Source organism: Molossus molossus, unplaced genomic scaffold (genome assembly GCF_014108415.1).
Source record: "Molossus molossus isolate mMolMol1 unplaced genomic scaffold, mMolMol1.p scaffold_m16_p_3, whole genome shotgun sequence".
In the NCBI taxonomy this organism is placed as follows: Eukaryota; Metazoa; Chordata; class Mammalia; order Chiroptera; family Molossidae; genus Molossus; species Molossus molossus.
Window position 1 is genome coordinate 57,564,135 of NW_023425366.1, and position 24,542 is coordinate 57,588,676.

Genomic DNA, 24,542 nt, shown 5'->3' on the forward strand with positions numbered 1-24,542 from the left:
TTGTCTTATGTATAATACTTGAGTGGTTTAATTTTTCAGAAGTTTTTACATTGGACAGATGCTATTGTAACTTTGTCTCACATGAGAATTCTAGCTTATGTCCTTTTCACTGACTATCAATTTATACCCATAATTTTCTGACTTTCCTCTTGGGAGCCTATTTTTTTTTTTTTTTTTTATAATAAGACTTATTTTGGAAAATGTCAAAATCAAAATCATGTGTTATAATAAGTGTAGATCCTAAGTACACAAATGTATAGCTATAATCTAATTTGCTTATGCTTTATGCTTATGGAGGTATGTTTATGGGGCTCTACATTAATTTGAAAATTTTCTTTTTTATCAACGTAGACTTGATAAGTTTAAAATGTATGCCATCACTAAAATTAAAAAAAATATAGAAAATAATTCAACAAAAAAACCAAAATGGAATCATTAAAAATTCAGTTAATCCAAAAGAAGGCAGGGAATTGAAATGAAGAGAACATGACAAGCAGAAAATGAATAGCAAGATGACAGATGTAAACCCGATTACATCAATACTCATTTCAAATGTAAAGACTCCAGTAAAAACCAGAGAAAGTTGGATTTAAAAAAGGAGACCCAACTATATGCTGCACAGAATAAATGCATTTCAACTATAAAGTACAATTAGGTTAGAAGTAAAAGGATGAAAAAAACATATACCAAAATATCACTAATCAAAAGAAAGCTGGAGCACCTCTTTCAATACGGGCATAGTAGAATTTAGAGCAAAAAATATTACCAAAGATAAAGAAGGTCATTTTTCTATGATAAAGGACTTATTTGAGCAAGAGGACATTGTAATCCTAATTGCTCATGCATCTTTTACCAGAGTTTCAAAACACACCAAGCAAACACTGATATAACTGAGCAGAAAAATGGAGAAATTCTCAATAATGGTTGGAGATTTCGACATTGCTCTCTCTGTGATTGACAATATAAGTAGACAGAAAATCAGTAAAGATCTAGAAAACCTGAACAACACTATCCAGTAACTTGGCCAAGTTGGCACAAAAATTTTACATACAGTTCCGACTAAGATAACGAAATGAAATGTATTAATATGAAGTTTTCTAGTCTATTAAGGAACATTTTAAAATTATTTACATATAATTATTAAATCACATGCATAATATAAATGGAGACGAAGAAGTATTTCACCACTACAATGGTTTCACCATACTTTTCTTTACAGCTCTTCCCAAATCAACTTATATAAGTATTTCACTATTATAGATGGGTTTTTTGGAAATATTACACAAGGATAATGGATGAAAATACTTAGCTACTTTAAAATTAATTTTAAGAGTTGTATAATTTCTGAAGTTTAAAAATCTTCATCTTATGGAACTTTTTTTTCTCTCTCTATGCATCAGAATGCTTACTGTAAAATGTGAAAGATAGGAACTGAAATAATTACCTGCAATAAATTATGGCAGATATTTGTCTACAGCTCCAAAATAAATTTTAACCTAGTTTTACAAAATACCCAATATTAATTCAACCTAAGATGCCACTGATTATAAAACATGGCGTTATTTTATGTTCTAGAAAATATTAAGTGCTTCCAATTAAATTGTGACATTGTAAGATACAACAGTTTCTCCTGTGGTAAAATGTAAAATGTGTGTGTGTTCTGAGACGTTCAATGAATGTGTCAAGATGCTAAATGGGTTTGCTCTAAGATGTTAAAAGGTAAACAGATATGGTTTTCATAATCTAAACCAAAAAACATGTCACCTTTAAACCAAATTTTGTGTGAATGGAATTCAGAATCTGTTGACTCACTTAAATAGCCATTGCAGGCTTAGAAATTCCAGGAAAAATTTATAAATTTTCTTCCCAAACACTTGAAAACAGATATCCCCAGCTTTCTATTAGTTAATATCACAATAATTATAAGGGAATAAAAGGGTAATATATATTGGAAAAAAAAATCATTGTTAACTCAGAAATACTTCATGTATATGAAAAGTGTGTTATATGTGCACCCACATCCTTAAACAAAGAGATTTTGTTTCTGTTGATGTCTTCAGAAAGCTAGAGTTCTTTGCAAAAAGACTCTAAGGAATGAATTAATTTCCATTTCATTCGTCCAGCTCAGGTCATATTTTAACATTTGACCCAACTAATTATTGATATGATCCCAGAGCACCTCCATTCTCCAGGGTCCCACAGAAATTCAGATAAGTTGATACTAAGAAAAGTTCAAAATGGTAAGAACTTATAGAAAAACAGTTAGAAATTATATGGTGTAGAACTGTGGGGTGCATTGATATATATTTTTTATTGTACTACTAAAACAGGTTATATAGGTCAAAAATGTAAATATCTACCAGGCCAGTGTGGATCAATGGTTGAGCATCGACCCATGCACCAAGACATCACTGGTTCAATTCCTGGTCAGGGCACATGCCCTGGTTGTGGGCCAAATCCCCAGTGCGGGGGCATGCAGGAGGCAGCTAATCAATGTTCTCTCTCATTGATATTTCTATCTCTCCCTCTCCCTCCCTTTCTCTCTAAGATCAATAAAGAAAAACATATTTTAAAACATTTAAAAATCTATGAATTAAAACACAATTAAGGAAACTAAGCAGAGAAATATTCTGTATTTTAATTTTGATGGACTAGTACAATATTCAAAATAGATGTATTTCTAAAATTCCTAATGTGTTGGAACAATAACTATTTGCATGTGCTTTGTGATAAATAATTCAAGCTTCTATTAGGTTTTAAAATATAAGCTGAATCATACTTAGTCAGATCTTAGGTCATTGATAATATAGAAATTGTTATTAGTAAAGGCTGCTCCATTGTCTTATTAGCCTATAAACTCCTTTAAAGTGCTATTCTTTAAAGCTTTTTATCTAAGATACATTTTTCAATGCATGTAGCCATTATTTTTATTACAGATGTATCAGCAGTTTGTTCAGTCAAACTTGGATACAATTTGATCCTTCACCTCTGCATGTTACAAACCACATGGATGACTTACCTTATCTTTTCTTTGTTTTTCATCCTGGTATACAGTCCAGTGCTCTCCATCATTGCTGTAAGCTAGCTTGTAGGAGCCTACGAACTGGACATGACCAAAATCTTTAGCTCCTTGTGTAATAATGCCAGTCACTTTAGTAGGAACTAGAAGATCTACCTATAAACAGGAAAAGACATAATTTAAATCCCACAATAGAGTCTGTTATAAATTTTCAAGTCTCTTGAACTCAGGAGATTAAGAAGCATATATACTAAAGGCAAAATTTCATTGATTATTAACCATTTGAAAAAGATTACTGAGTCTATTATTGGCTTGTGATTTTTATTTTGCCTCTGGGGTAAACAGTTTAAAACTTGAATAACCATTTTGACCATTTTAAAATGAAAAGATGGTCATTTCAGTGTACCAGTCGATTTCATATTAAACGAATCCATCCAGCTATGCAGTTTTGTATAACAGAGATAGTTCAGAACTGGCAAGCCTGATTTCCTGAGACTGATCATTATCTCCTAGAAACTGTATTATAATTCAATTTGCTGACTTCACTGGTCAGTTCATAATAACAAAATTGTTGCTGTGTACACATCAGAAACAAAATAGTATGAAATGTTGCCATGCATTTTAATCAGTTCACTAATATTTAATAAAGTAATCGTAATCATCGTTCAATGAAAATTCTCTTTCAGAAAACTACACTCCTGATAATATTGAGGAGAAAAGTCAAGTAGTCTTAAAAATGAAGGATGATTAAATATGCATTTATGACTTGTGGGATCTGTGCTCATATGTTTGTTCCTGCAAAATATATACTTAAAGGACAAATATATACTTAAAGACCCATAGTAATTTAGTAAGCATTAAGTTCACCAAAAAGTAGTTGAAATACAAAAAGATAGGGTTGATTTTTATCAAAGAATACATAACATTGAACAGTGTAGTATTCTCCCTCTTTATTCTCTAATTCATGTATCTTACATCTCATGAGGCTAATTTAAAAAAAAATATGGAAAAATGTGTTTCCATATGGACAATTCTTATAAGATCTTTACTTTTCGTTTCTTAATGTTTCTTGATCTATGACTTCCCTTCTCCTCTTACAATAGCCAACTACTTCCTCCTATACTTCCTGTGACTAAGTGCTCTGTACATCCTTGATCTTATCATCTTCAACTGTCATGATCCCATGTGTGACCTTGGTGGCTTTCAACCACTGTGTCCTTTTGTTTCTATTTCAGGTTCTCCATCCTGTGAGATGTACATAGCCACAAATAGACAGTCATGGGTCAGATACAGGCCATCAATGAGAAGAGATAGCCAGGAGAAGGCACTGAACTGAGCATATTTAGTGACATAGACGCTCATCAAATAAAGATACAAAAGAAGTTCCCAATGTTTCATAGCCTAAAATGATTTCTTTAGAACATTACATGAACTTTTAACTCACTTTAAAAATAATTCTTTAATTAGAGACACTAGGCTCAAATTGGACCACCTTTAATGCTTTATTTAAAATATCTTAGAATGTTTAATAAAAACTATAAAATATAGTGCTTCTGTTTTTGCTATTTTCCGAACATGCATTATGTCATCTAAAAACCTTGGCACCCAACGGCAATGCAGGATGGCAAACTTATGATGTTCTGGGAAATAAACTGTTGCCTCACTACAATAAGTGCTTTCTTCGGTGTGTTTATTGAATCCCATCCACAACCCTGTACGAGAGGGTATTCTCTTCACTTTTGGGATGAGGGAATAGATGTCTAACACAACTTGATGAGTGATCCAAAGACAAACAGTGAGTAAAGGAGGGGCCCAGATTCAAATTCATGTCCTTCGGATTCAAAGCTCCACCACACATACTGATTCTCAATCAGTGATGTTTTTCCTATTCTCCATGACTATTTCCGGAATTTCTGAGACATCACAAAGCTTTCCCACCACACTCATCAAACTTAAGCAACTCTAAGTCCCAGACAAAAATAATCCTGGCTTTACAATACTGGGAGAGCAGCCCTGTCTTTTAACATGAATTTCCACTCTGTTCTTCAGCCTTCTGGGCTTAAAAACATGGATTGCTTTTGTTGTCCTAAATCCAAATCTAATTACGCAGAGACATCTAGGCATAGCTGCTGGTCTTCAAAGTACTCTTGATGTTGCTAACACTCAATAAATGGAAAAAAAAACCACCAACAACAGCTCTTACAGTACTCTGTGTCACTCTTTGCCATCACGGCTGTAAACACACAGGAACTCAAACTGCCTCCAAAAATACAAACACCTCCAGGGACAGATTCTTCACTCCCTAAACTTCCTATAAATCGTTAGCTAAGATGACGCAATGAGGAGTCTTATAGCATCTCTTTTTCTGTGGTGTTTCTTAAAGTCAACTGGGCTCCCTGCTGGGTGGAGATGTTTTCTCCTTCAGTTGTGTGTCTTGGCTCTTTCTAACAGATAGGTTTTTCTCCTGGCCTAACTGCTCCCCTTCTCCAATTTTTTTTTTTTAATCTAGAAATGTTTTTCTTTTTTCCTTTTTTCAGTTAAGTCAACTTCGTGACTTAAATAGTCAGCAATGTGTCTCAAGTTGGATTTTGTCCTAAAATTTGTTACATTAAACTTAGATGATCAGGCTTAAGCAAACTTTTTTTGCTATAAAAACAATCAGCAACCCACATTTAACCTCAGGTTGCTGCAACAGGGCGTATACAGATCTCGCTCTGAGACACACTCACGAACATGTCACCCTGGTGTTCCGCAGGCAGGATGATCCCAGGAAAGCCCGTTCCTCTGGACTGAGGCTTATCCCTAGCCCAGATCACTCTGCTTTTGTAGATCATTCGAGTTAAAGTTATGCTGCAAACATGTTGGACAAAGTGACAAAATGCCTTCTGTTTTAGATGCTCACCTCCTAAGGTTTGGCTCAAGTAGAGCAGGTGATTTAGGGCTCTGAGCTGGCATGTGAGTAGACTTTGGGCTTGGTGCACTGCACTTCATATCTGGATGTGTATTAAATATACCTTGTAACAGTCCCTCAGTAAAGGTTTTGCTGGACGGAGAGAGTACTACTTTCTAATCATTTTCCATGGACAAGAATCAATCCATGGCTAAAGATGCCACAATGTTTCAGCATAAAATACTAACAGCTTTTCACTTGTTTCTCTGTGTAGGATAATATTACTGATCAAGGAAACACAATGTCTTGGTGATAACAACCAATTTTTATTGGAAAGGCAACTCGTTAGTATTGTCTCTGATCTCAGGAATGTGATTGTGAGAGGCAACATACTCCAGTGGAGCTAGATGGTCTGGGTTCTCACTCTGGCTCTGCCCTCACCGGTTATCTGCCCCTGGGCAAGTTACTTTACCTTTCTACATCTCAATTTCTTTTTCTAAAAAATGAAGACAATAGTCCTCATAGAATTTATGAGGATTAGATGAGTTAATATTTATTAAGTATGTAAAATAATATATAGAATATAGTCAGGGCTATATAAGACTTTGATTACAAACAGCAAAATAAATCTGGAGAAAGAATCTAGGATTGGCCTTCGAGCACCTTATTAAAAGCATAAATAGGAACATTGGGTGGCCAGATTGTCCTAGAAGCAACTTTTGAATCATAGTATATTTTGGTCAATTTCTCAGGATATATACAAAGACAGTCATTTCATTTCTTAAAAAATATGTTTTATTGATTTGTTTAGAGAGAGAGAGAGGGAGAGGGAGAAAGAGAGAGAAATATTGATGAGAGAGAATCATCTATTGGCTGCCTCTTGCATGCCCCCTACTGGGAATTGAGCCCAGAACCTGGGCATGTGTCCTGACCTAGAATTGAACCAGTGACCTCTTGGTCCATGGGTCAACATTCAACCACTGAGCCACACTGGCTGGGCAGTCATTTCATTTTTACTAAAAGTAGAGAAAATTTGAAACAGCTGAAATTCCCATTTATGGGTAAAATGCTTAACTAAAAGTAATACAATTAATTTTATGGAATGCTGTGCATTCCCACTAGAATATTGAGATTATATTACAACAGGGAAATGATTTGAAAGTCTTAGAAGAGAAAATTAGATTCCAAAAATAGTGATTTTCCCCTTTAATTATAAGAGTGAAAAAAGAGGGATAGATAGAGAGAGGCTTAAATGATATATACGAAAAGAGTATTGCAGGAAGAATGTAACTTTTGTGTTATAAAACATCCTGTAATGTCTTAGCAAAGCATATTTTTAGAGTGTCTAACTTAGAGAAACAGTGTAGAATAAGTAAGAGCATTTGTTTGAGAGAGGTCAAGATAAGCTACATTCCAGATATCTGCATTACACCCTGACAGATGGCTAGGACATAAAGGACATAGAGAAGACTAGGAAAGTCATGCTTTCCATGGAGATGTCTCTAAAGGAGTGATGAAAGTGAAAAGTGATACAGATAAATAAGTGTGCAGAGAAGTGAATAAAAGACCAAAGAGATTTATCACAGAACTATGCCGCTCTGTTGCACCTAAAATGCTTGTTTTTGTTTTTATGTTGTATCAATAATTACATTTTTTTCTTAATTGATTTTAGAGAGAAAGGAAGGGAGAGGGAGAGAGAGAGAGAAGCATCGATGAGACAGAACATATATTAGCTGCCTCCTAAATGCCCCACACTAGGGATTTGGTCCACAACCTGGGCATGTGCCCTGACCGGGAATTGAACTGGCAACTTCTTGGTTCATGGGTCAACATTTAACCAGTGAGCCACACTGGCCAGGATATATCAATTATTTAAATTACACATTTTATAACTTTATAGAGATTTGTAAAATTAACTCATTAAACAGAAATGACTTTGAAACTAATATAATAATATAGCATTTAAAAACAGATTTATGGGTAAAATATTTAGACAACATTATGGTCTTAACAAAGACTTTTCACCTCAACATTACCTAAAACAATTGTATATAATTTTAGCTATTTTAAGGCACATAATTAATTGCACTTAGAATTTGAACAATACTGTTGGTTATCAGAGGTTGGTTATACTTTTGAGTCTATATATGCAGGCTTATTAGTCAATGTTATCAACTTATTATGAACTATTTTCCAGCCCCTGTATCTGATATGCTCTTGTAGCTTTAAGGGTATGGGTTCAGCACTTTAAAATGTTCTGGTGGTCTAATAAATACACTCATTCCATCACACATCATTGCATTCCTCCCTTTCTAAAAGTTTTAATTTCCAATAATATTTTAAAACATTAATCTAGCAAATGCTTTTTCCTTATCAAAATTTAAAACTATGACCACTTATACAAAACAAGATACTATAAAATAACCTTTCAAAGGACAGAGGGAATTTACAGTTTTATTGGTGTTTTACAGTGTGCCTTTTACATGTGAAACCACATATAACATGTGTGGAGTGCCATAAACAAGTTTTCTAAGCTCTGGTGATCACCTGGGAGTATGTCTTGTAGGACACCTGGCATATTGTAGATATTCCAAATATCCAGGTATCATTTGCCCTCAGTTCTATATTGAGATAATTCCACACTTTACCATTACCTGCAATTATAAAATATCAATGCCATATGTCAACTGAGCTGCAACACATGATTACTGTCAGTCCATGACTATTAATTTTTCAAAAGTTTATTTAGAATTGTGCAAGTAGTTCAACTGCATATTTTAACTGAGAATGGGTGGTAGCATGATAATCATGAATATTTCATATTTTTATTTTAATACTCTTTCTAATTATAAAAGTAATACATGTTATGAAGAAGTATTGAGAAATACTGAGAAGAAATATTTTTAAAAGCTCTGTCTCACCAGCAAACACAATCAATGCTTTTTACTCCTCCATAGACCTGGATGTTTTTTAGTCAAACTTGTTGAACTTGGCATTTGAACAATATTGGTTACCAGGTGTTGGTTGCACTTTTAGTCCATATTTGCAAGTGATTTCTTCTTTTTCTTAATATTTCACTAGTATTTCTGTATTTCAATAAACAATTTTAAGATCTTTTTGTCTTAAAAACGATTTTAAGGATTTATCACAATCATTTATTGACTGTAAAACATTTACTTCTCCCTGTACCTCAATTTCTATCAAAATTAATAGTCTCATGATATCCTAGCTCTTTTATTCAGTCACCTATGTCACTTACATAGGATAAATTCTTAGAATTAAGTTTATTTGGTCAAAGGATATGCAAAATATATTTATTATTGAAACATAAAAGTAATAAACATTCATTATGGAAATTTCAGATGATGCAAAGAGATATAAGAAATTCAAATAAAATAACCTCTAATTCTATTAACCAGAGTTATTTCTTGTTGACTTCTTGATATTCATAGTTTTATTTTTATTTATTTACTTATTTTTTTCTTTATTGATTTTAGAGAGAGAGGAAGGAAGAAGAAGAGAGGGATAGAAACATTGATGAGAGAGAACATCAGTTGGCCACCTCCTGCATGCCCCCCACTGGGGATTTGGCTCACAACCTGGGCATGTGACGAAACTGGGAATCAAACTGGTAAACACTTGGTGCACGGGTCGATGCTCAATCTCTGTGCCACACCAGCCGGGCGATAGTCATAGTTTTAGACATTTGCTCTTCTCATATATCTTCATAAAATAAACTCACAGCATATATGTGGTTTTATAATTTGCATTTTTTTACTTACTGTAAATATTTTTACATATAATGATTTATAATGGATATGAAACATTCTCTATTATGTATACAGGAGTAAATATGAAAATTACTTAACCAGTACCCAATTGTTGACATTCTTTTAATTTGTTTCCAATTCTTTTTTTTTTTTTTTTTTTTTTGTGGTACGTGCCCCTAGCGGGAACCAAACCTGGGACTCTCTGGTCCGCAGGCCGATGCTCAATTGCTGAGCCAAACTGGCCAGAGCCAATTCTTTTTCATCAGTAAAAACCTGGAATTAATATATCTTTGCATCATACCTGTTTCCTTACAGGTATGAAGAACCTGCCATTTGAAAGATGATATACATTGTTTCATTAGTCTCCAGAAAGATTATACACTTCCACTGATCATTTTTTCTCTACATACCCACCAATCTTATGTTTTTAAAAATTCTCTATTTTTGACCATTTGAAAAATTATTTTTTTACATTTACTATCTAAATGATAAGTTAAATTTAAATTGACATATTTCTATTTGTTAAATCTCACTAAAAATAGGTAATTATATTCTCTTTAATGACTTTTATCTATTACCTATTTGATTAGAGATTTTCCTTTTGGTTTTTAAAAATTATTGATATAGCATAAATATTGGCTTCTGTTATATTTGTTGCAAATTTTCCCTAATTTGCTGTCATTAATTTTGTATTTGACACACAAGTTTTTAAATTTCTTATACTCAAATCTATCAATCACTCCCTCTGTGACTGCATTTGTGTAGGGGTAATGAGAGCTACTTAATTAGATCAGTTAAAAATGATTTACATCTTCTGTAATTTCCACTGGGCTTTCTAAGTTTCCTTCCTTCCTTCCTTCCTTCCTTCCTTCCTTCCTTCCTTCCTTCCTTCCTTCCTTCCTTCCTTCCTTCCTTCCCTTCCCTTCCTCCTTCCTTCATTTCTTCCTCCCACATCTAAACTATCTTGGCTTTATGTCTATATATATCATGTGACATAAAGTTCATACATAGTATTTTTTTTTTTTCCATCCTCATCTGAGGACAATTTTCCATTTTCTGTTCAGACGGAGTGGAAGGAAGAGAGAGAGAGAGAGAGAGAGAGAGAGAGAGAGAGAGAGAGAGATCGATGCGCGAAAGGGACACATCGAGTGGCTACCACCCGCGCCATCAACCAGGGTCGGGGACAAACCGCGACCAAGATACATGCCCTTAGCGGGAACCGAACCCAGGTCTCTCTGGACAGCAGGCCTAGGCTCTAACCACTGAGCAAAACTGGCCAGGGCCATAAATAGTATTTTTAATGACAATGTCATTTTCTCAACATTTTTTTGTTGAATAAAACACTTATTTTTTGTTCTATTACCTGGCTTATAGTTACCCAGCTTAGAGTGACCAAGTTTGCTCTTTATTCTTTCAATTAATATCACTAATCATCATCATCATCAACAGATACCAAAATACATCTTGGTGAGAGTCTCTTTCATTCCTTTTGGTAGAATAAAGTGGGCACATTCAGGCTGTGGACTGGTTCTGAGAGAAATAGGTGTACTCAAAAAGTTTTCTTGTCTTGTATTTAAAAATATTGTTTGTATTTCTTTTTTGATGTCTTTCACTAGAAGGCCAATTTTCCAAAGACTGGCTCTTCTGATTTTTCCTATTCCTAATATCTTTCACTTATTATTTTTTTTAAACTATTCTCCTTCACATTCTCAGAGTTTTTTTGTTTTGTTTTTTCATCCTCACCCGAGGATATTTTTCCATTTTTTGTACAGATAGAGTGGGAGGGAGAGAGAGGAAGGGAGAGAGAGTGAGAAACATCGACGTGAAGGGACACATCGAGTGGCTGCCACCCTCACGACCAACCAGGGCCGAGGACAAACTGCAACCGAAGTATGTGCCCTTAGCGGGAACCGAACCCGGGTCTCTCCGGACCGCAGGTCGACACTCTAACCGCTGAGCCAAACTGGCCAGGGCAACATTCTCAGAGTTTTGCATTTATTCCTTAATATTGTAGATTTTATTTTTGATAATGCTATTTCTATTGCTAAGCTTTAAAATTTCCTTGAAATATATTATTTTTAAAGATAACTCCCTTATCATCTCAGCATTTATCTCATCCTATTATTCATAGAGAAATTATCTTTATATACGTTCTAGTAAGTTGTTATTTCTGTAGACAATTTTCTATTTTTATAGGTTTTCTTCATACCTTTAGAATGTCTATTCTTTTGTTATTTTGCATATTGAAATAGAAGCCCCTTATCATCTTGTTGTATTTCCCTTTATTTGCACAGAGTGAGAAGAGTCCAGGTGTTTGCCAGCACACTGGTACGGGTTCCCCTTTGTCTCTTACCACGTATTAGTCAGTTGTGAGAACTTTCTGTCTGGCCCTCAGATATCAGCACTGCCTCCGGCCTCATCACCAATGCCCAGTGGACATTTAGGCACTACAGCCTAGCTGGTGTAAAGGATGAGCCTCTCCCACTCTTGCTGTTTCTCCTCTTGATACAGGACGGATAACTTATTTTCTTAATAATAGACAATCCAAAGCATTCTCGTCAGATGTAAAATAACATGGGTAGGCAACTTGGTTTCCGCTACAGTTGTATTTACCATGCACCTGGCATGCACAAGGAGTTTCAATAAATAAATACATATTGGATGAATCAATGAGCTAACATATAGCCAAAATACATTTGAATCCACTTTGCTAGATTTGTATTATGTGGAAATGGGTGTGATGGGACATCAGGAGGTAGAGTACTGGTCACAGCACGCAGTTTCTGGTTGGAGTATAGTGACTACAGGGCCCTCTAGGCCACAGGGCAGGCTTTGGGTCTTGGCCGCCACCGTTCTGTTTCAGAAATTGGAATCCCCACACTGTAGTTCCAGGGGACTCTGCCCACATAACCTGGGAAGTCAGCACTGGACATATATTTGAATACATAATTCATGAACAGTGGGAAGGAATCAAAGGCTGCAGCAGTCACGACTTGGAAGCTGAATGTGTTAAAATGACATAAGTGGTACCCTTATAAGCTCAATACAGAAACACTAAAAATCAGGTGTTCTTTCTCAGCTCCAGAGGAACTTTCCACATGTAGTTCTCAGGAAAACGTTTGAGAAAATCAACCAGGCTTCCTTAAAAGTACGTGTGAAATAGTTCTAAACGCAAGTCCATCTCTCAAGACTTTTCATCAAATCTCAAAGATGTTTAAAAAACAGAAACACCCAAAATTATAAACACATTCAGAGTTAACAAAATAAGATTACAAAGATAATATCTGTTGCTTGAGTGATTAATTCACTTAAATCACGATATATAAAGGGGAAATAACTTGTTTTTCTGTTCTTTTCTTAATGAGCAGATCTTTGTAACATTGTATAGAAATTTCATTTCTTGAATTGTTTTGGAACATTATTCTCAAACATTACAGTTAAAAGTATCTAAAGTTGACATCAAGCTAGCAGGTAAGTAAGTTTGTACCCAGTTTCTTCAAATTCTACGTCAGAAAGAGTAAAATATGTTCGAAGAAAAATATAAAACTTAGAAAATTCTTAGGAAAAAGAATAGTGCTATTCTTTTTTAACTTATTAAAAGTGACTTTCGCCTTGACCGGTTTGGCTCAGCGATTAGAGCATTGGCCTGCGGTCCAGAAAGACCCGGGTTTGGTTCCCGCTAAGGGCGAGTACCTCGGTTGCAGTTTGTCCCCGGCCCTGGGTGGGTCGTGCGGGTGGCAGCCACTCGATGTGTCCCTTTCATGTTGATGTTTCTCTCTCTCTCTCTCTCCCTCTGTCCCTCCCACTCTATCTGAACAAAAAATGTAAAAAATATCCTCAGGTAAGAATAAAAAAAAAGCTAAAGATTCATTGAAGTGGTGATCAAACTTGCATGTATTTCAATATCCAGAATTTGGCTGACTATTCACTTGAAAAGTTGTTTTGAATATATGTCTTTGACAGCTACTTTACTTAATATAATATTATCAAAGGCATTTGTATTTTGTAAAACCATTATATATTTTAGAATATGACATTTACAAACACAACAGATTTATACACAAATATGTGTGTCAATATGTATATTTGCATGAATCTTCTTGTTCTGTGACAAATAAATAAAAATTATGAGAATTCTGAAAATAAAACATCCACAAAGTACAATGTAGTAATGGCAAATCACACTGCATATTTCAAATATTAAGAAACATTTGAAAAGCACGAAAGTTGACAGAATGCACAATGTAGTAATTTTATGCACCGTGCTTGCTGAAGGAACTGTGCATTTTATGTTGTAGAAAACTTTGCCATTCCCATCACTTGTAAATCATCTATAGAGTCCTATACATCATTTAGTTTCATTAGATCATATAAGCTTTAATTCTAGATTTTCCAGTCTTAACTGGACATGTGCACATTTTGTCTTTTGGCTAAAACAACAACAAAGAAACACCATGCAAAGAAACCTGGATAGAACTTTTCGTCCTCGTCCTTATGAAAGGAATGGAAAGGCCACAGCCTGTGGGCAATCAGGCTGAGGCACATACTTCAAATTGCTTTGGGAAGTTGTACCATCAGTGTCAAAAGCTGAAAAGCAGCCCAGGTCAGCATGTTGTTCTGAAGTGATGGGAGGGGAGAGCAGGGGAGATGGCCCAGCAGGAAGAGAAATAAATGCCCTTGGATTACAGGGTTAAGAACCCTTGACACAAAGTGGAATGGCCCTAAAGGGCGACTTTTAAAAAAACCTCCTCCAAAGAACAGAATGCATATATACAGAACAGTATGGATAAAAAGAATGGAAATCACTTCCATTCAAATGCATGGTCAGTAACACTGTCAGCATTTCATGTGTATAGGGAGGCCCTGGCAGGCTACCTAGTTCATCAGCACTCTGGTCGCTGCCAATTAAACGTGGCATCTGAGCGAGCTTCATTAAAAGCCATGGCTACAGATTTCCTTACAGAACACCCATAAAATCAGCATGTTTAATTTATTTATATTAATTTATTTATGGCAGAAACACCTTATCTGTATTCTTCCACTGTTATTGATGCTAATTTCCACTTGCTTTGTTCCCAAGCGGAAAGAAGGAGCAGCTGTTGCACACACGAAGCTCCAGTCTCCTCCAGCTTCTCCTTTAAGTCTCGGTGTTCATTTCCCATTTATTCTCCTTAATACAGTGTCCAGGGTCTTTTGAGTTTATTAAGTGGCAGAATATAAAACTGGGTGCTGGATGCTGATACAATCCGAATACTATCTAATTAACATATTTTAATTAAGTCCCACAATACAATATGGCATGGATATATCTATAATGAAGCCCCAAACAGAAATATGCCTAAAAGTTATGAGGTCATGGCTTACATGTAGAATATATAACTTTCATAGCAGAATGTTTTTCTTGATTTCACATGAACAGTAGGATGCTCATTCTTTCCTTCTTTGGAGAAGAAGCACTATGTTTAAGGGACTCTTGTATACATGCTGTCTCAGAACAAGGGCTCATTTCTTTGTGTAATCAGCTCCGAACAATCTCATATTTTTTAAATCTCATTCTTTAACTCTAAAACTGTTCGTGCACTATATTTTCAATTACTGTAAAATAGCTTATGAAACACAGTCTTAAATTAGGTATGGAATTAATAAATCACTTGGAACAAACTCATTATATTAAACTTATTTTCTGCATATGTATTTAAGATTTTAAACACTCCCTAAATTATAGTTCACTTCACTGAAGTCTCACTTATAAATTTATTTATTTCATTTTTTCTTTATTTTATAATCACAATTTATCTCCCTATAGACCTGCTTCTACCTCCACCCACACCCCACCCCTGCAATCACCACACTGTTGTCCACAATTTAAATGAATTACATGAGACAACCCCCAATGGTTGAACATCACTTTTTTAAATCCTCAACTGAGGATATTTTTCCATTGATTTTCAGATAGAGTGGGAGGGAAAGAGGGTAGGATGGAGAGCAAAACATCAATGTCACATGGACTGATCACATCCCGCACAACCCGACCAGGGCTGAGGATCAAGCCTGAAACCGAGGTAAGTGCCTTTGACTGGGATTGAACTCGAGACTCTTTGGTCCACAGTTCGATGTTCTAACCACTGAGCAAAAGTGGCTAGGGCTAAATATCTTTGCAATAACTGTCTTTATCTCATCTGGGACTTCAGACACAAAGATGCTATTTTAAATATAATTTGCAAAAACAACAACAACAACAAAGGAAAACCAGAAGTGAAATAAACGGAAAATAGAGGTATAATTCCCTTTTATTTGATATTATAAGCACTTAAGGATCCTGGTACCCAAAAATATTTTAATGAAATTGAAATACTGATTTAAAGAAAAATCATATAGACATTATTAGATAGAATGACACTAAAAGTATAATTTCAGAAAGTTATTTACAATGAAACTTATCATCGTAATTAGCTGACTTATATTAATAATATAAGGAAAGCAAATGGGAGGCCAGACATTGTAGTCATGGTCATTTGGGCAGCTTCACACTCCCCAAAGAACCGCAGGTCCATTCCCTGTAGATCACTGAGGGGAAGAAATCAAACAAAGGGGGGAATGGACTCATGCTCAGCAAAGTTAATGTGATGTAGGGAAGGTGCTGGCTTGTCAGTCTTACCTGGGAAAAGAGAATTGGCTAAGGAGCCACTGCAAGTGCAGGAAATCCTGAAGGGTTAATTGATTAAACTCCCAGTTATAATCCCCAAAGAGTTTTCTCTCTTGCTTGCTCTTGCCTCTCTGTCGCTCGCTTGCTCCATGACCTGCACTGGCCCCTGGCTGGCCTGCCATGTGATCCTAAGTAGCTACATGGTTTATGGCCAGGCAGACTCCACATACAATGAAGTGCAGCTGGGAATACAAACTAACCTAGCCAGATGCTGGACTGCACTATGCTTTACTATGGAGTGGAAGCTCTGGGCAGTGGCTTGAATTCTGGCCCTGCTAAAGATAAGACTGTATATTTTTTATGGCAGGATGGAGAGAGATGGGATCTTGGAAACCCAGGGGTTTAATTCCATGCTAATAAATATCACTCATTCTCTCATATGAGTCTTGTGATATCACAAGAATTCCACTTCCATCAATAATGGGTGGGGACACAGAGGGTACCCCATCAATAATAAAATCAATCAGCAAGGAAATATAATAACAACAAAAAACTATCCATCCTCATAAATAACTCACAAGATTTGTCTCTTGATTTTGTAGCTTGTTGTACTGAAAGTTACTTTGATATGTCTTGCCCATCATGGAGAAATCTGTTACATTTCAAAAAAAATGCTGAAATAACCATTAATTAGCTTCAGAATCAGAATATAAACTTTGACACACTGTATGTTAAACAGAATCATTAAAGGATCAACACAAAGTATTTTTCAAAGTCTCCTTAAGGGGAGAGGGGACATTCAGGACCCAGATCCCACATATAATTTACTACTTTTTAAAATACCCTACTTTCTTACAAATAAGAAACAAAGCAAAACAAAAAAACTGTTGTCTGCAAGGCGTGGTCTACTACTCTTTCGTAAAATTAAAAGTAATAACAAAAAAAAAGTAACAACTAACATAAACTGTCATGTAGAGATTGTGCTATAGGAACAAGAAATATAACTATCTTTGGAGACATTGAAGGTAAATTGGGAAGAATAATTCTGAAATAACATATTTAAACAAAAAAAACTTTCAGTTTATGCCCTGGCCAGTTCTGCTCAATGGTTAGAGCATTGGCCCACAAACCAAAGGGTCGTGGGTTCAACTCCCAGTCAACGGCACGACACGTACCTGGGTTACTGCTTCAATACCAGTCCCTGTCAGTGTCCTGTGGGAGGCAACCTTTGATGTGTCTCTCTCACACACTCTCTCTCTCTCTCTCTATCTCCTTTCCTCCCTTCCACTCTAAAAATCAAAGGAAAAATATTCTTGGGTGAGGAGTAACAAAAGTAAAAAAAACAAAAAAACAAAACAAAACAAAACAAAAGTTCAGTTTATAATAACTAATGTGGTTGTATTTTCAAGATGAAAACAATAATTAAAAATAATCCAATAACAAAAACCTATACATTAAAAGAATATGCCTATCATTTCTGCACTGAGAATACTTTTACATGTAGTTATTTTATTTTTATTTTTAAAAATATATTTTCATTGATTTTTTAGAGTGAGAAGAAGGGAGGGAGAGATAGAAACATCGATGTGAGAGACACATATCGACTGGTTGCCACCCACACAACCCCAACCAGGGCCGGGGACGAACCCTGGTCTTAATGGGAACTGAACCCGGGTCTCTCTGGTCCATGGGCCGACACTCTAACTGCTGAGCCAAACCGGCCAAGACAAAAAGGTTTTTTTTCTTTATTGATTTTAGAGAGAGAGGAAAGGAGAGGGAGAGAGAGATAGAAACATCGATGAGACGGAACATCGATTGCCTGCCTCCTGCATGTCCCCACCTGGGGATTTGGCTCACAACCTGGGCATGTGCCATGACTGGGAATTGAAGCAGTGACCTCCCGGTGCATGGGTCGATGCTCAACCACTGAGCCGCACCTGCTGGGCTTTCCTTGCCTTTTTTTTGTACATGCCCCTAGCAGGAACCGAACCCGGGACTCTCTGGTCCGCAGGCCAACGCTCCAGGGCTTTCCTTGCTTTTTAAAACTCAGTTCTATTAGAGATGAATGAACCTGTAAATTAAGTATATTTATTTTGACTGCTGTGAAATATTCCATATGTGTATATAAGACTGTCATGTTATTTAATTATACCAGTTTTTGGCTTTTGAAATCAATGCTATAAACTTTCTTGTACTTGTGTCCCTGTATACATACTGAAACATTTTTTGTGTGATTACGTATCTAAGAGTGGATTTTTTTTTTTTTTAGTTGTAGTATATGTAAATGTGCAATAAAGGCAAACAATTTCCAAAGCAATTTTGTCAAATTAGACTCCTGCCATAAAAACATATACATTCTTCATTTTTATTTTCCTATATTGGTGATTAACATTAGTACATTTTTAAAGTTTGTTTTATTTTAAATTTGAGCATTTTATGCATTCCTAGGATAAATTCTTCTTTATTAGTAAACCTATTTAAACTTTAATGGTCCTGGTTGGTGTGACTCAGTCAGTTGGAGCATGGTCCTATACACCAAAAGGTGACAGGTTTGATCCTGATCAAGGCACATACCCAGGCTGAAGGTTTGATCCCCGATTGGGGCATGTTGGGGAAGTAACCAATCAATGTTTCTCTTTCACATCAATGTTTCTCAATCTCTCTCTCTCTTTCTCTCTCTCTCTCTCTCTCTCTCTGTCTTTCTCTTCTTCCCTTCCTCTCTCTAAGATAGATTAAAAAAAAAAAAAAACTTCGATAGATTCCATTTACTGATATTCTATTTAAGACTCTTGCATTGCTGATCACAAGTGAGATTCTAAATCATACTCTTTACTTATATTTTTGCCCAGTTTTTGTACCAGAAAACCAATGTTTCATAAAGTCATTTAGGAAGCCTATCTCTCTTTGTTGTCTGTAGAAAAGTTTGTGTGACACAGAGGGTATATGATTTTTGAAAGCTGTGAAGTCTTTAATGATGGTAGGTTTTTATAGGGTTTCTTTTCTTTCTCTTTCTTTTTTGAGTATATGTATGATACATATTAAGTAAATATGATAATATGTTAACCTTTTTTATATTTGGGTATTATACTGTTCTCTTTACATGAGTAAAACATTGTACAACTTAAAAAAATACAGTATATTGTGAACCCCTGGCAAAGGACTTAGGTAATCTTTATATTTGTCTTTGTTCCTTAAGAAGTCTGTGAGGGTGGTATAGAGGGTAGCATCTTATAAGATATCTAATATTCTCCAGTAATACTGACACTATATATCTAGTTTTTCAATATGACCTCAAACACATTAAATCTTAGAATAAAAAATAACACTTAGGCTAATTCTGAATGTTTTTAAAGAAATTCTGTTTGTCCACAATATTGTAACAAAAAGCTAGTGTACTAAGTACTTAAAATCTAAACTCTATTTTATTTTTGGCATTTCACATAACTCCTTTTTACTATTACAGCTATACCACTAACAATTGAACCATTCATTTTAAAGAATGACTTTTTTCTGTTAGCTGAATTTATTTTGTATAATTTGTTTTTGTATTTCCACATTTTTGATGCCTTTGGCATACAATAACTATGGCAAACTCATGTAAACATGAAATGACAATGAAATCTGCAATGTTTCATAAATTATATTACAAAAATAAGTTTTCATAATGACAAACAAGAAAACTATATATAGTTATATTATCTCCTATAAATTTTATCCTTTTCTTACTATAAGTTTTACAAAAAACAAAATCGAACCAGTGCACCTTAAAGATTTTTTAAAACCACGTATAAGAGTAACAAATGAAAGTAATTAAAATATATTTAGTGCTTTTCAAACTTGCTCTGCCACCCTCTTTACCCAGCCTTTCTTATGTTTGTGATGCTAATACAGAACTAGGTGCTCAACACATTTTATTGCTTTTATTTTTCATTATTGAGTGGGACTAAAATTAATATGTCAATTAACGCATCAAATTAATACATCTATTTGATATTTATCTAAAACTCAAAGGTGAACGTCTCTAAGCCCTTTTTCTCAACTATCCATCTACGCTCTCTTTAGCATATTCCTCCATGCAGTATGTGCCACATTACGTCCACAGTGATCTGTTTATGAATGTCTGTCCTCTAGTAGAGTTTGAGTTTCTTGACTGCTCCAATCATGTTTCAGATCCTTGTGTCTTCCAAGTGTATTGTAAGGTCTGCATATATGAGGCATCCAGGAACACACTTACTAGACAGGTGGACAGATAAGATGGAGAGTGAGTAGGTCAGGAACACAAGCAGGGATTTGTTTCTAAAATATTGCAGGGGGAACTTTTCTTCACAGATAAGCATCAGGGAAAAATGATGTGTAAATATCTAAAGGAATTTTTGGGTGAAGAAAATGATTTTCCCGAGAAAGCAGTTTTAAAGCGACGTATTAAGAACTTCGTGTTTATTCCCCATGGCACTGTGAATTTGGCAGCATTGTGCAGTACATGCAAACTTTGACAAGAAAAGATTAAAGTGAGTGAGAATGACTTTAATGCTTTGTCAGTAATGCAGAATGGGGTAAAGGTCCCTAGATGTCAAGACTGGTAATGAGAATGAAAAACCCAGGGACAATGTGACAGGTGAAAGGACAGAGACAATTTTTTTTTTGTACTGTTCACTTGATCTAATCACAGTTTAAATAAAGATAAAGAGTGCCAAACTGACAGCCAGTGACAGCCTCAAGAATAAGAGTGGGTTACCACATCCAGATCAGAAATTGCTAGAATAAGGAGCTGGGGACAAGTAGAAGCTAGTAGAATATCAAGTCTAATGTCATTTTGCCAAGTAAGTTTCAGAATTAGGAGGCCAAGGGAAGCAGTATGGTTTGGAATTTCTTGCCAGGGATGGAAGGGTGGACTATGCTCTTCTGAACTCAACACTGGCCAAAGAGGTCAGACCACAGGAACGTCCCACAAAGGAGCAAGAAAAGGAGGCTAAGTCAGGCCAGGTGGTCCAGAGTGCCTTGGAAGACGGGATGTTAAGGTTGGCCCATGGAGTTGCAGAGACCCAAGTATTACAAAAGACAGAAGAGCTCCTGCAGAAAGTTGCAGATCTGAGGGGAAACCACACGAAATACTGTATAGAAAGTACTCTGAAAGACAGGATTTCCAAAGGGGCTGCTGTTGGCTCTGGAGGTACTTGGCAGAGAGCAACAGGTGAAGTTCCCAGCAAGCAGACACTGTATCACAGAGCAGAGACATATGCTAAGACTATGTTCCTTCAGTGGTAGTATTCTCTTCTCAGTGATTATTGCTGAGACTAAATTTGGGAAGAGATAAAATATCAGACAGGGACTCAACTGGGAGACTAAATAGGGTTGTAGTGAATGCAGCAAATGGGAACAGAAGGGAACAGCAGCAGTTCTAATGATGCCTGGCCCAGAGTTCATATGACAGGGCTTCACATGTCCACTGTCTTGGGTAAGATTAACTCCAAAGTTTGGGACTCTGAAGTATGAACCTACAAGTATGAACAAGGTGCCCTCAATTGTGGGGCCTCAGTGTATTCAGAGGTAAGAGGACAGAAAGGTCATTATGTTGATGAATTCCGTCCAGATCACTGAAGAGCTGAGGGTCTGACGAGTGTTGCAGCAGGAATCATCTGCTCCTACACCTGTCCCTGGCATACATGCCACCCGATCACACGCAGACAGCTTTCACCTACGACAGACTGGATATGACGATGAGAGGCCAGCACGAAGTAGGGCTTACCTGCATGGGTAATACATCATAGCAAAAAAAAGAGATCATACACACACACAAACACACTCATGCTGAACAAGCATAGTATAATTTCTACAATTTTAAAATTTCCTTGATTTGCTCCACAAACATTCCCTTGATTCTCTCTTCTTCCCTCTCAGACTAACCAAAAGAAAGAATGTAGGGAGATTGAGAAGGCTCTTTCTGCTTGGTGTCTGTAGATTTTTTTCCAGTGCTAATTGTATGCTCTATTTTCTTACATGCTGATTACTCTGGAGAAAAATAATCAGAAATAAACATAATTAAATCTTTAATGATCAATATAGGGCATTGCATTAGTTCTCTGTTCTGGCATAATGATTTCTGTAGTTTAACAAGTCTTATTATGACATACCTGCTAGGAAAAATGTAAGATATTCTTTTGGTTGGACAAAATATTCCCTAAAGACCCTCATTTTTTTCCTTCATGCTTGGTTGTGAATATGAAGTCTGGGCTTTTAGTGACAGGATTTAATTGAATTTAATTGTGCTGTCTGAGTGTTGGTGCAGTGCCCAGAAAGCTTTGGAGATGAAATATTTTTGTATACCAAAATAATAAATCAGGGCCATACATGTGCTCTAAAATTTCTTGCTTATTCTTGTTCCTAAAATTAATTTTTGGTTGAGAAAGAAAAAAAAATTCTACCTTTTAAAAATAAATAAATTGGCCTTGATTTTATGTCTGCCTGAACTCTCTTGCTGATTATTTTATGTATTTTGCCTGTCTAGTGTTAGGTAGAATTATTTTAAAATTCATTACTTTAAAATTTAGTAAATTAATTCATGCAATTTTAAATCTACTTGAATAAGTTTGTATTCTTAATTTAAGTGGTAAGATTTGACTCATTTTTGGTCATCCTGATGTTGGAATTGATGCATTAAAATTTTTTAAAAGTCAGCTAAGGGTTATAGTGAAATACAACATTTCATTTTAAAAAGTATATTGTTGCAATGCACAATATAAAAATAAAACCTGGAAACAAGATTAATGCTGACTGAGGAATATGAAGAAGAGGATTTGTGTCCTATTTAAAAATGAACATGTAAATATTTACTACTTCTTCCTTTGATCCCTCCCCCACCCCAAAGAATATAATTAGCAAACCACTCCAACAATAAAAAATAAAACAATGGCTTGTATAAAAGAGTGCAGTCATCAAATACTTGCAATACTTGTGAAAATTTTGTATTTTGATAGAATTTCAAATAAGCAAGGTATACTTTATGAAACAAAGTTTCTTCCATCAGATGCTTTATGATGTAGAACTAAAACTAGACACTATAGATGTAAATCTTGAATCTGTTCTACATTAGCTTGGTAAGCTTAACTAAGGTAATGAACCTCCCTGAACCTCACTTGTAAAATGAGAAGCATAGTTTAGAAGATTTTCAAAGTTTCCTTTCCACTTGAAAATCTCTGTGATTCCCTGTGCCACATGTGAAGCAATGATAACCACGTCTGTTAACTTTTCTTTTATGCTCTCTTGATCCAGACACTAATCCAATAATCACTGAGTGCCTACTGCATGCTGAGCCCCCTGGTTACTAAGACCCTCTTGTGGAGCATTGGTGGGAGAAGCAGACCCTTGTATGCACAGATTATAGCACAAGGGTGCGGGCCCTTGAGATGTGGGGACAAAGCTCCTGCAGGGTGTGCAGAGCCAGCAGAGCCCGGTGCACCTGAATGTTGCAGGATTAGTAGGAGTCAGACAGTGAAGAAAGGAGGGAAGAGCATTCCAAATTAGGAGAACTGCAGTTGCAGATGTACAGTATCTTGGAAGAACTTTCTGTGTTTGGAGGAGGAGAATTTCCTTGTGGGTGGATACAGGGCAAAAGAGATGGAGGAGAAGGAGGTTGGAACAGAAGGTTGGAACTAACTTGTTAAGGGCTTTTCTTTTTTTAAAAATATTTATTTTATATATTTATTTTTAGAGAGAGAGGAAGTGAGAGGGAGAGATAAAATCATTGATGAGAGAGAGCATTGATTGGCCGCCTCCTGCATGCCCCCCATTGGGGATCGAGCCCACAACCTGGGCATGTGTCCTGACTGGGAATCAGACAGGCAGGACCCCATGATGCATGGGTCAACGCTCAGCCACTGAGCCACACCGGCCAGAGTTAAGGGCTTTTCTTAGTCACTAGCCATACTTTGTAAATGAAGAAATTTACAGCCTAAGAAATTAAGATTTTAACTTAAATGTGCTAGTTTAAAAATATTAGTAATTAGGTTTGCACCATGTATTCCACTTGAACAAATCCTTGGATTTTAAGTTCTTTGCAAAATGCCTCGGTCTTTCCTTCAACACCACATTTCTGTTCTTCAATCTTATGTTTATCGATAAATTTGGGCAGTCCCTGGCTCTCAATTTTTATGCAGACTACCCCATTTGCAAATGGCTTGGTTTCTTCTTGTTTGTTTCCAATAACATAAAAGTCTATCA

General features: G+C 35.8%; 1 protein-coding gene across 2 annotated transcripts in view; it reads right to left on the minus strand.

Annotated features, from left to right (window-relative positions):
* Positions 1–24,542, minus strand: part of EDIL3 (EGF like repeats and discoidin domains 3) — a 386,777-nt gene that overhangs the window by 17,180 nt on the left and 345,055 nt on the right. For both annotated transcript variants that reach the window (XM_036279454.1, XM_036279453.1), the window contains one exon: positions 3,020–3,175. In XM_036279454.1, coding sequence (XP_036135347.1) covers positions 3,020–3,175 — 156 coding nt within the window. The remainder of the gene's footprint in view (positions 1–3,019; positions 3,176–24,542) is intronic.